We start from the raw sequence: 12553 nt of genomic DNA, 5'->3' as shown, positions 1-12553 counted from the left end.
ACTAACTATTTATCGCAGCTACCAAGAGGCAAGCCGACCGAACACAATGAACCTTCTAAGTTGAAACATTCGTGGGTTGGGGAGCCCACGGGTTATTAAACGACTTCGACACTAAACTTGTCCATGGGCCGGGCAGCCCGGCCTGGCCAGTCCGAAATATGGGAGGGTCCGGGTAAAAATATAGGCCCGAAATATGGGCTTGGGCAAAAAAACGAGGCCCGTTTTCAGGCACCACTTTTTTTGCCCGGGCCCGGCCCGGCCAGGCCCGAATATAATAAATATATATTTTTTATTTTTATTTTTTAATTTTAAAATACTTTTAAAATATTTTTATTTTTTATTTTTAAAATAATTTTTTAATGATTATTAAAAAATGGGTCGGGCCGGGCCGGGCTCGGGCTTATGATATTTTTCCCGGGCCGGGCCTGGGCAAAATTTCAAACTCATATTTCAGGCCGGGCCAGGCCCGAGCCTAGGAGGAGGGCCAAAAAATTTTTCCGGGCCCGACGCGGCCCATGGACAAGTCTATTCGACATGCACTGAAGACCTTAATCCCCAATTGGTTTTCTTTATGGAGACCAAACTAAATGGTAGGAGAATGGAATCAATAAAGAGAAAATGTGGGTTCATTCTTAGGATTGAGGTAGGGGCTAATGGTTCTCGAGAAAGTTTATACTTGGCATGGAAAGAAGGCGCATCTATCACTTTACGTAGTTTCTCAATGAACCATGTTCATGTAGTAATAAAAGGAGATGAGGAGAAAAGGATTGGAGATTTACGAGTTTTTTTTTGGAGCCTCGTTTGTTCAGGATAGAAGCGATTCATGGAGGCTTATGACCCAAACGAATTCGCTTGTAGCAAAAGTTTTAAAAGCTAATTATTACCCTCGTTCAAATTTTTTAAATGTTGTTTTAAGACAGGGAGCATCGTATACTTGGCAGAGTATTTGGTCAGCGAAGATGGTGTTGAGCGAGGGGATCGATTGGAGAGTGGGTACAGGGGAGAACATTTCAATTGTTAATCATGCATGGATTCCCGATTCAATTAATTATAATTTAAGCAATGAAATCAGAACTAAGACCTATCTTTTTGTTGTTGACTTAGGCTGCGTTCTTCATTGCTTAACAGACGGACTTTTCCTTGAAAAAGTGATTTTCTTTGAAAAGCAATGAAGAACGACCTTCGTTTGGTAACAAATTCTCAGAAGTTGAGAACTGCTTTTGGGCAGACGGAAAAGTAAAAATTTTTAGCTTTTCAGCCAAGAAGTGCTTTTGGCTAGTTCATTTACTTTTTTAGCCACACACGAACGCCCTTATCTGCTCTCTGCTGCTTCTTTGCCCTCATCTCTGCCCTCTGCTGGTTCTTTGTTCTGCCCTTTGCTGGTTATTTGTTTCTCTGCACTCTGCCAGTGAGTTTATTTTTTTCTTCTCTTCTTCTGTATATTTTCGTTTGTCTGGGATTGATTTTCAATTTCCCTACCCTCTGCCCTTTGCTGGTTCTTTGGTTCTCAAGTTCCCTACCTTTTTTACTTCGATTTTCTACAATTTCTCCTCATTTTTTTTAAAATTTTATGCTGAAATTTAGTTTCGATTTTGCGATGTTATTAATGGGTTTTGATCCATTAGAATGTTTGGGTTTTCATTTCTTTGAAATTTAGTAATAAACTATGGGATAAAAGAGCTTCATTTTATTAGCTACCAAATAGAGGAGTAATGCTTTTAAGCTGTTTGAATTAATTCCACAAAGAAAAAAAAAAGAATTTTTATATTGGTTTTGTTTATGGTTGCAGTTTCACCAGTACCAGGTTGTTGGGAAGGCTCTTCCAACGGAGAACGATGAGCACCCTAAGATTTACAGGATGAAGCTTTGGGTCATCAATGAGGTTCGGGCCAAATCCAAGTTCTGGTTAGTGATTATTTTCATTTCTATCTGTGAATCTTTTTTTTGGGGGGTTAATTTAATCGCCATTTTATTGAAGTTGTTGATTTGAGTGTTTGTTCTTGAATATTCATCAGGTACTTCTTGAGAAAGCTAAAGAAGGTTAAGAAGAGCAATGGGCAAGTCCTTGCCATCAATGAGGTAAAAATGCTTAGTGATATCCATTTGATGATTCTCTATTTATGAAGTAATTTGATGCTTAAGAAACATCCTTTTCATTATATGCTTAAATTTCTTGTTAGAGTCCTAGGGTCTTTTTTTAGTATCGGAATCTATGTTGCGTCATTTATAGTTTATCTGTTGAATTTAGATGGGGATTTTATGTTTTTATGCTTCCAAGGCCTTGGAGCTGCACCAAACAGTAAATGCTGTTGTGGAGATTGTGAAAGAACATTACTTGGTATGTAGGCAATGCTGTTCAATTTGTTGTCAGCTTACTGCAATTGTCTCATAAATTCTGAACTCTTTTTAATGTTTTATTAGGTTATTGCAATTCCTGAGTATAACCATGCCATAGGGTATGCATCAATAGCATATTACAATACACAGAAGCTTCCCCAGAAACAATTTGTGAATGGGCAGAGGTGAGGTTGATTTTAGTGACCAATCCTTTTTTGCTTATTTTTCGCTTATTTGTATATGTAAATTGGCAGCAGTAATCTTTACAACGTTGTAATTGGTGTTTGGAGTTAATATCCTCCATTGTTTAATTGCTTCAATAGCAGCTCCATTTTTGTCTTATGGATAAGGTGTCATTTTCATTTTTGTTTGGTTTCTTTTCAAGTCCTGTAGTGTTCTTGAATGCTTGTTGTGGATATGTTACTAATGCCTATCAAGCTTAAATACACTCGAAATGATTGATGCAGGGTTATTGCAACTGTTATGGCTCTTTCAAGTCCTGAAACGTCAGGAAGGTTGCTTTTGCACCTTAATTCGATTGGTGAGGTCACTGAGACATCCAGTTCAAAACGAGCCAAAAAGAAGTCTAGTTATAATGTAGGATCATTGGTTCCAGCAGAGGTGAAAAATTAGTGTTTGATCTTTTAGAACTTTGTTTTTCCCTTTTTTTGTGCTTGTTTGATTCAAATACATCTATTGAATACTTGTGCTAAATGCTCCATAGGTTACTGAAATAATGCCCCTTAAGTTGAGATTGAAATTTGGAATTGGTTTCTGTGGACGGGTTCATATAACAGAGGTGAAATATAAGTTTCAGTATTATTGTTACTACTTATTTATGTAATAACCTTTAATGCATGTTTATATAAAAGGCATGTTTAATTTTAAATTGTCTCATTGGCAGGTAAATGACAATAATGTTCTTGAAAAGCCGTTTGGGAACTTCAAAGTTGGGCAGACAATCACTGCAAGGATTGTCGGAAAGCCTAATCAGAAGGGACACCTATGGGATTTGTCTATTAAACCCGCCATGCTTGCTGGTTAGACAATTTCTTAGAAACTTCTGTTGAATGCATGTGAATCTACTTTCAAGCCATGATATAAAAATAAAATTTGTTATATATTTAAAATATTAACCACAAGGCAAATTACTTTTAGTTTCACTTTTTCTATAAGACTCGAGCTTGACTCATATGATCAAAGCACACTTTAAAGTCAAAATCAAGATCAATTCATTTGTCTGTTCCTTCTTTGGACATGATTTTACAATTAAGCTGATTCAGCCCCAACTGTTAGCAAGCATCTGTGCTCATGTCCCCAGAATAACAGTATCTATATTATTTGAGTGAATGAATCTATCGAAACATTAATTGCTTTCTTTACTTGTTTATCATAAATTTCCATATCATATTATCATAGAAACTGTCATGATTGCTATCCATTGCTTCACTAGTTTCTAATCCTTGGGGCTCTTATAAAGGTTTAGCCCTCTTTCGCTCTTTATTTCTCTGCAACCTTAATATGTATTTCTATCAAATGAAAAACTTTTGGAATTAGAGTTTCTCTTGTCTTTTATTTTTGAAACATTGGTCTTTTCCCCTTTATGAAGTTTTTGTGGTAGACTTTGTTTTGAGCCTAACTTGAACTTTGTTGATCTTAGAAGCTTAAAAGAGAGCTTCCAAGGCCTTGGAGCTGCACCAAACAGTAAATGCTGTTGTGGAGATTGTGAAAGAACATTACTTGGTATGTAGGCAATGCTGATTTTGTTGGTCTATTCAAAATATGTTCAACATCTGAGTGGACTGAAATTTGCTCTTCTGTTTCTCTTGTACTTTTTTACATCATGGTATGTACTAATTTTATTATTATAGGTCTGTTTAAAAATTTTAGCTGAACCTTTAAATGAAATGCAATACACCTAAACTGTTCAATTGAAACTATGTTTGCTTTTATAATTCTAAGTATTTTGTTTTATATTCTCAAACATTTAATCTAAAAGGTGATGAAATAGTTAGTTCAATCCATTGTTAATTGAACTATAATTAACTAAACCGTTAGCTGAATTGAACTTTTTTTTTAAAATAATTAACCGAATCGAACCAACTTCAATTAATTTTGTCGGCTTTCTATTGAATTGTTGTTTATATAACTTTTTTTTTTCTTTTGGTCCAAAGTTCATACCATTTTGAAACAATTATTGGCAAACATTATACTAAAATAGTAGTGTGCATTAAATCGGAACAAAAATATGACAAACAATGTACATTGTCATATATTAAAACAAAAACATTATAACATTACAATACAATGACAGTTAGAACAAAATTGATAGGTGTTTAATTAATTAAAAATAAAATATAATTTTTATAATGATACAATCGTGTCAATATCTAATTACAAATATTTAATTTTTATATTTAAATATTTAAATATAGTTTATATATTCTAATTAAATTTTATAAATAATTAATATTAATTACTTAGAAATATTTAAAATTAATATTATATATTAAAATATTAACAATAAGTTATAATAAATTATTTTTTTATATTTTTTTTAAAATATCATAATATTAACTAATTTGAATATTATTTAAATACATATTTGTTACTTTATAATCTTATGTCTAAAATAGACCTCAAAAGTACTTCTGAAAAGTTTCTCAAATACGCTTCTAAAAAGTACTTCTAAAAAGTACTTCTCAAAAGCAATAAAGAACTGACTCTTAATTAATAGTAAGACTAGAGAATGGAGAAGGGATCAAATTCTGGATACCTTTTCGCGTGCTGATGCAGACAGAATTTTGCGAATAACTTTGGCCAGTACTCATGAGGATATGTTGATATAGAGGGGGGAACCTTCGGGGGATTTCCCTGTGCGGAGCGCCTACAAACTATTACAAAATGATAATCCTACTACTTTAAACGAATTACAAACCAAAGCTAAAGATTTCTACAAGAAACTTTGGAGTTCAGAACTCCTGGCTAAAACAATTTGGCGAATTTCAAAGAACTATATTCCTATTTTTTCAAATTTGTATTATAAACGACTTGTGTCAAATCTATTATGTCCAAGATGCAGTATTGATGTCGAGAATGTTGACCAGTCTTTCGTGGCTGCCCTGTTTCAAAAGAGGTATGGGGGTTACTGGGTTTTCATGATATCATATTAGCGACAGACCAGGAATTTTTTGAATGGCTTACCGGGCTTTCAACGGCTGTTCCGCTCCTAGAAGACGAGTTCTCTGTGTGGCACTGTGGAGACTGTGGATAGAAAGAAATAAAAAGTTGCACGGAAGAGTCGGTACACCAGAGAGACTATCAACTCTATTTCTTGCTACATTAAAGAACTAGAGATTGGGGAAGAAAGGGTAGTCACTAACAGAAGAGGAGTAAGGAGATGGGTACCGCCAAGCGAAGGAAGAATCAAAATCAATTTTGACGCGGCCTTTGATGAGGGGAATTCCAGATCGGAAACGGGAATTGTTGCTAAAAGCAATCAAGGAAAAGTCTTATTTTCATGGACGATCCTGCATGCTGAGGTGGGTACCGCGTTTGCAGCAGAAGCACTCGCGTGTTTATGGGCAATAAAAACAAGTTCAGAAATGGGTTTTTCAGAAATAATCATAGTGGGAGACTCCCTTTCAATAGTAAAGAAATGCAACACCAACATACATGACAGATCTGAAATAAGCGCTTATATACGCAACATTAAACAGGAGATGAACAGGTTTTCTTTCATTCGAATCCAACATATCAATCGCTCGGAAAATCAATTAGCCCATCTTTTAGCAAAGGAATGTTTGAGTTCTGGAGAAGCTTCTTACCTGGAAGACGATGTTCCGAGCCACGCAAGACAGACGATGGAAAACGAATGGGCGTGAGAGCCGGACTAAGAAAATCAGAGAGAAATTTGAAGTCCTGGAAAAGAAGAAAGATGTTTTCACTTTCTTTATTGCATTTTGATTTCTCTGCATAATGGGGGCTTTGAAAAAGTTTTGTCTTAAATTATTATTTAAAATTAAATTTTGAATTAAATTTTTTTCTTTGATATTTTTGTGTTAAATTTTAGTTAGTTATATTTTATGAAATATTTTAGTTAGTTATTAAATTTGATTAACACTATATTTGGATTGATAATTATAAAGGAAAAGAAAGTAAAATAAAAAAAAGTTAAAGAAAGGAAATTATTACATATTAATTTGGAAAGTAAAGTAAATTTAAGTATTTTTGTTTGGTTAAACGCTGAAAAGGAAAGGAAATAATTAAATATAGTGATCTTTTATAATCATAACCTTTTTCTATTTTGTGAAAGGTAATGTGTTGAATGATTAAAAATTAAATAAATTATTTGTAAATATTGATTAAAAGGTCAAATTAATTACAAATCAATTAATTAAAAAATAATTTAAAAAAATAGAAAGTTAAACCACACAAAGCGTTGTGATATCCCTAGCTTATTTAATTTTATTTTGTCAATTTTGAAGACCAATAAGTGGATATTTAAATATTTCTCTTCATATTAAAATTTTTAAACTAACCTAAAAACTTATACAGCATTCAATTAAGTCCTTAATCCCAAATTTTTTTTAAAAAAAATTCATTTTGGACCCCAAAATTTGAAGCAAGAAATTTATATTGGCTCTCAATTATCATACTACAAAATTCCATTTTAACGTCCAAAAATTCCTTAAAAATTGCATTCGGACCTCATAAGTCAATCAAAATTTTAATTTAGCCCCTACTTATAAATCTGAAATTTTGTGGCCTTAAATTCAAAAACTAACTCAAAAACTAAATTAAAATTTAATTTGATTTCCAAATTTAAAATTAAATAAGATTAATTTACCACATAAATTCACATAAACACTTTATTCAAAGGTCAATTAATCAAAACCAAAAGCTTGGATAAAATTAGGTGTTTGTACATGGGTATGGGTCATTTGGTGAGGATAAATGATTTAATAATTACTTGTATAAGTAATGATTATTTTCATTATAGTAGATATAATAGTGTCCATGACATAAAAGTGATCAAATGATATGGTTAAATTTAACTTTAAGGAATTGTAAATATATTATGAAAGTAACACATATTGAAAGTTAAGAAGATAAGTAACTTTCGTATACAGTAATCATACTTTTACTTTTAGTGATTTAACTTCATGAGTAAATAATTTTTTAATTAATAAATGAAAAGTTAGAAGTTAATCACAAATTATTTTAACTTTTATTATATATTTCCAATCAACTACTATGATAATTTATTATAACTATGAATTAATTGCATGTAACAACTTAGAACTAGTAAACAAATCATAAAGAGAAATTCATCGCATAAATTACTATATGCTAATTGCATTTTTTCAATAAAGGACTTAAAATTAATTTATTTCTTTTAAATTATTATTTAAATAGATGAATAAATTAAATAATTGATCTTAGTTATAGTTAAATCTTATTCAGGGAATTAAATGAGTTTACATATAATTTTAATATAATAAAGTCATTATGATTTTAATAAAATTAAAATTAAATTGTGTCTCTCTAAACAATAAATCAAGCCTTCTTTTCCCTCCAACTATTATTGTTTTAAATTATGGTGCCGTCAGCGTACTGACATGGATGCCACATGTATTAATTGTTAATCTAGTAATGTCACATCAATAATTTAAAAAAATATTAAAAATATTAAAAGGTTCTTTTAAAGTAAAAATATTAAATAAAAAAATTCTCAACCTTCTCAACTATTCTTCTAGGGATTCTCCTGGTTATCAAACACCACCTTCAAAAAAAGTTGAGCCTTAGTTTTCTTTTTTTTTCTTTTTCATCAAATCCAAAAACCAGAATTAATAGTTGAAAACCCGAACCTACCTTTCTCCAAACCAAATTGAACATTCTAACAATGAGGGTTTTCTAATCTTCTAATCATTTAAGCTCGGAGTCTTCATTGAATTCCTCTGCAACAAAATAACTAGAAAAAAAACCATGGATTTTTTCCCTATTCACCATGAATTGCAGTGAAAAAACACTGGAAACATTAACCCTCAAGCCTCTGTATCAAATGGAGAAACAAAATTTAATCAAAATTGCTACGGAATCATGTATAATTAATATCATTATGCCTTCTTACAGTGTCTAAAAATAGTGTGAAATAAATCAAATCATGTACAAATTTAATCAAAACTAGAAGGAAAGCATCGAAAAAAGAAGGGAACTTAACTTGGGTCAGTGGCATTTTACGAAGCTCTGACCTTCAGTTTGCAAATCCCAACAGTAAAGAAATAGCCACTGTTGAAAAGAGTAACATATCTCAAAATCGAGTCGATCTAACTGAGAGAGATCCGGGCTTAACAAGCTCGAAAGTCTCTTAGGATGTTTGGAAATTTCTAGTGATTTTCTAAGAAAAGCATTTTGATGCGAGCTGAATTTTTAGTGGCAAAAGAGTAATTTCCATGAACTTAAATGAAACGGGGCGTTTTCACCAAATAAGTTTGTTGTTTTTGTTACCTCTGTCACAACTCCCCTTTTTGTCATTTTTCTTTATTTTCTCTATAAACCAGGTTATATGACTATAATACAGGGAATGAAATATGCAGTAGAAAACAACTCTTGGGTCTTTTCTTTCTTATTCTCTTATCTTTTTCCATTCTATTGTTCTTTTCCTATTTTCTGGGTCGATTCTTATCAAGGTATCAGAGCTTCAGTGATTCTTCATGGGTGGGGACGGTGTGACCACGCGTGGGCAGAAGGATACCTCGATTCTACAGCAAGAACTTTTGAAGGTCCAAGGGGAACTGTCTTAGCTAGATGCTAAATCAGACTTTAAGTTAGAAAGCAGGCTTCAAAACTTCAGGGAGGATTGCATTCACTCTTTGAACAATATTTGAGGTCCTCCTCATCGAATACAGCAGCAACAAATCAAGCAAAAAAGAAAGGGCGTGTTGGGAGAACCTCTAGGATTCCCCCCCAAGGAATCGATGGCACCCAACCAACCCTCATTGGTTCTAGCATCAATTCAGCTGACTAGAGCAAGATTCGTTACTGAGTGATTTTCCAGATTGGAATGTCCTCATTTCAATGGATCTAATTTTAGAGGATGGTGGTCGAAACTCGAACAATATTTTGCATCAGAGTTAGTTCCCGACTGTGATAAGGTTCGAATTGTTATCACATTTAGAGAAAGGAAGGGAGGGGTTTTGGGGCTCTACTTTAGGTGGTTTTAGACGGTGTTTCGTCATCGGAGTGAAGCGGTGACGACACAGCAAGAAGCTAGAGCTAGAGCTGAAGGAAAAAAAGGAGGAAAGAGAGATAAAAAAAAAGAGAGAGAGAAGGGAAGAGTGCACATTTTGTAGAGAAAAGGATAGGAAACGGCACCGGAGAAGTGATGGCGGTGAAACAGGGGGCTACGGGTTTTTGTGGAAAAAAAGACGAAGAAGAAGAAGAGGAGGAGAAAAGAAGATAGAAAAGAAAGAAAGAAAAATAAGGAAAGAGAAAGAGAGAAAAGCAAAATTTATATATATATTTTTAAAACATAAAAAACACATGATTTTATTGTATCAAGAAATACCCATGCAGATGCCAAGCCAAATTTTAACGGCTTCGTTAGTATTTCCTTCGAAAATAGACTAATTTGACGAATAAAGAAGCAGAAAAAGTTAAAGAGCTGATTTGATGTTTTAAAGAGATGTTAAGGGTCAAAAATGTTATTATGCCATTTTAGTTTGGGGTTCTTAATTAATTAATTAATTAGGCTTGTATTTGATTCAAATCAAGCAAGATAAACTCGAAAATTTGGGCCAAAAAATTTTTGGTCACCATAGCCCAACTCGGCATGGGGAAGGACAACTAAGTTGTTAATTACCCTGAATTGAGTTATTTATCACCATTAGTTAAGAATACCCTCTCAGTCACATATGCACTAAGGATTACCACCTAAGTCACCCTTTCAGTCTCTTCCTAGATATACAGATACTCTCTTGATCTCACCACTTGGCACAAGTTATACTCGATAGGATACCCTCTCAATCTCACCTATCTCGATATTCTATTAGGGATGCCACTCCCTAATATACTAAGAAATATTGAATAAACACTCAATTGTAGATAAAGAATTACTTAATTAATAAATCATATCCACAACCGAAACATGCCAAATATGAAATAAGCACAACATTTATTCTAATATTCGTACAAATGTTAATTGTCCAGAGAAACGAAATATAAATAAAAGAATAAAATATAAATGAAGAATTTGTCGTTGATAATTAATTGAGGCACTGTGCCGAAGCAATCCCCGCTCGCAATCGTCTTCACATCGGAATAGGAAAAATCTCGACTAAGTGAACATAAATAAATTACAAAGAAAAGCAAATAAATCTATTTAATTGTCTAGCTATCAACAACTTCCTCCATGATGAGATTATAATAGTGTATATATAGGCAAAACTTAAGGAAACATTAAGGTAATTTATTCCTAAAATACCCTTGATTTAATAACCAAATTACCACTTTAAAATTTTGATCACGTGACCACTCAGCAATTTTTCACAATGATGCCACAACATCGTGACATCAACCCTGTTTTCAGCCTTTGATGCTTTGAAGTTTAGTGTCGTGATGCCAAATGTTGATGTCGTGACACAGCCATCGTTCCTTACATACTTAAGTCCAAATTGATGCCCTACACACTCAAATACCCATTAGTCATTCCCGTGGCCCGATTTGGCCCTACAGGTCATCAAAACACTAAAAACTATGTAAAAATACTTATTTTACCGAAATTAAACCTAAGCAAATAAAAACCGAAACTGAAATAAAAACATATAAAAACACAAGAAAATAAGCTCGTTAAGTGTCAGAAAGACCTTAATTTGCTACAACGAATTGTGGCAGATCAAGGTTGTTGCAGATAAATGTTAGGTTTGTTTGATTGAATGAATGTCAGTAGAGTTTCGAACAGTGAAATGTAACAGCCCAATTTTGACCCTAATCAGACAAAGTGGTTTCAGGACCACAAATTCGAGTCAGAAAAATATTTTAATATTATTTTTAGTATTTGCAGTATGTGAATTAATATGTGTGAAAATTTCGTATAAAAATTTAATCGTTTGAGTGCTTAATTTGATAAAATGACTTAATCGCGTAAAATAAAAATTTAAGGGTCAAATCTAAAAGTACTCAATTGTTGTTGTCTTTTAAAAATGGGGGTCTTAAATGGAAATTAGGCCATTTAAATGATAGTGGGTGACTATGGGCAACTTTATCCTTATGTTATATGAAATATAAATTATTTAATAAAGGTTAATAAGGTAAATAAATAAAATACTAATATATGTTAATTAAAAACAAAGTAAAAATTCAATTGTTATCATCCATGTTTAGCCGAAACTAGAGAAAAGAAAGAAGAGAAAAACACAAGCATAGATTCGGCCATATTCAAGCTTGATTTAAGGTTCGTTTTAGCTCGGTTTTTGATAATTCTTACGTTTTTGATATCATTACTTTGAATACTTCAAAACCCATGTCTTAATTTTGTGAATTGTTGATGATTTTGAAATGTTTCATTGATGAATGCTTGAGCTTTGTGATAGCTCATGATGAAAAATTAAAGATATGTGAAAGATTAACATGTTTTGTCTTTGAATTTTTGGTGAAATTGAGTAATTAGGGCTAAATTGTGAAATTAAATTTTTGAGGGACTAACATGTGAAATAAATGAAATGTGTGGACTTGTATGAGCACTAGGTACATTCGACCCTTGTATAATGTGGACAAATTTTGTGTATTTTGTGTTTTATGCAATAGGGACTAAATTGCAAAAAGTATAAATGTCAGGGGCAAAATGGTAATTTTCCCATTTATGTGTTTTTGGACTAAATTGAATGTAATAAAATTTAAACTAGCTCATTTTGAACATATTTAGATCAAGAACCAAAGAAATCGGAGTTAGATCGGGGAAAAGCTAAAGTCGTCGACTAATTGTCCGGTTTCGATTTTACACTGTCTGAGGTAAGTCTACTAGCTATTTAATGTTATTAAATTAGTATATATGTATGTATATCTATTGTATTTTTGTTGAGTTAAAATTAAAAGAATATAAATTGAATTGGAAGTATGAAATTATGAATGTATATGTGTTAGATTCGAATGACCATGAATATGCAAATATACATATATATATGTCCTTGTAATGAATTTAGATATGAACTTATAT

General features: G+C 32.4%; 1 protein-coding gene and 2 long non-coding RNA genes across 11 annotated transcripts; 1 reads left to right on the top strand and 2 right to left on the bottom strand.

Moving 5' to 3' along the window:
• Nucleotides 1–623: 623 nt before the first annotated feature.
• Nucleotides 624–4274, top strand: LOC107914421 (rRNA biogenesis protein RRP5). 8 transcript variants are annotated; one of them, XM_041099180.1, is made up of 9 exons: nt 624–989; nt 1790–1905; nt 2016–2079; nt 2279–2338; nt 2422–2522; nt 2805–2958; nt 3062–3136; nt 3242–3377; nt 4001–4274. In XM_041099180.1, exons 1-9 carry the CDS (start codon nt 753–755, stop codon nt 4003–4005), a joined length of 948 nt encoding a protein of 315 aa, XP_040955114.1. In that variant the 5' UTR covers nt 624–752; the 3' UTR covers nt 4006–4274. The 8 variants fall into 8 exon arrangements, with proteins under 8 accessions (XP_040955114.1, XP_040955115.1, XP_040955113.1 ...); XM_041099179.1 differs by having other exon boundaries at nt 626–989; nt 3998–4274; XM_041099178.1 differs by having other exon boundaries at nt 626–989; nt 2249–2338.
• Nucleotides 4275–4586: 312 nt separating this feature from the next.
• LOC107914413 (uncharacterized) lies at nt 4587–6321 on the bottom strand. 2 transcript variants are annotated; one of them, XR_001688838.2, is made up of 3 exons: nt 5721–6321; nt 5542–5601; nt 4587–5459 (listed from the first exon to the last, which is right to left on the bottom strand). It is a non-coding gene; the product is annotated as an uncharacterized lncRNA (long non-coding RNA). The 2 variants fall into 2 exon arrangements; XR_005917210.1 differs by having other exon boundaries at nt 5746–6321.
• Nucleotides 6322–8019: 1698 nt separating this feature from the next.
• Nucleotides 8020–9769, bottom strand: LOC107918622 (uncharacterized). The gene is made up of 2 exons (XR_005917209.1): nt 8212–9769; nt 8020–8122 (listed from the first exon to the last, which is right to left on the bottom strand). It is a non-coding gene; the product is annotated as an uncharacterized lncRNA (long non-coding RNA).
• Between the last annotated feature and the right edge of the window lie 2784 nt (nt 9770–12553).

Source organism: Gossypium hirsutum, chromosome D08, assembly GCF_007990345.1.
Source record: "Gossypium hirsutum isolate 1008001.06 chromosome D08, Gossypium_hirsutum_v2.1, whole genome shotgun sequence".
In the NCBI taxonomy this organism is placed as follows: domain Eukaryota; kingdom Viridiplantae; phylum Streptophyta; class Magnoliopsida; order Malvales; family Malvaceae; genus Gossypium; species Gossypium hirsutum.
The sequence above is the reverse complement of the archived record's forward strand: the minus strand, read 5'-3'. Positions and strand labels throughout refer to the sequence as shown.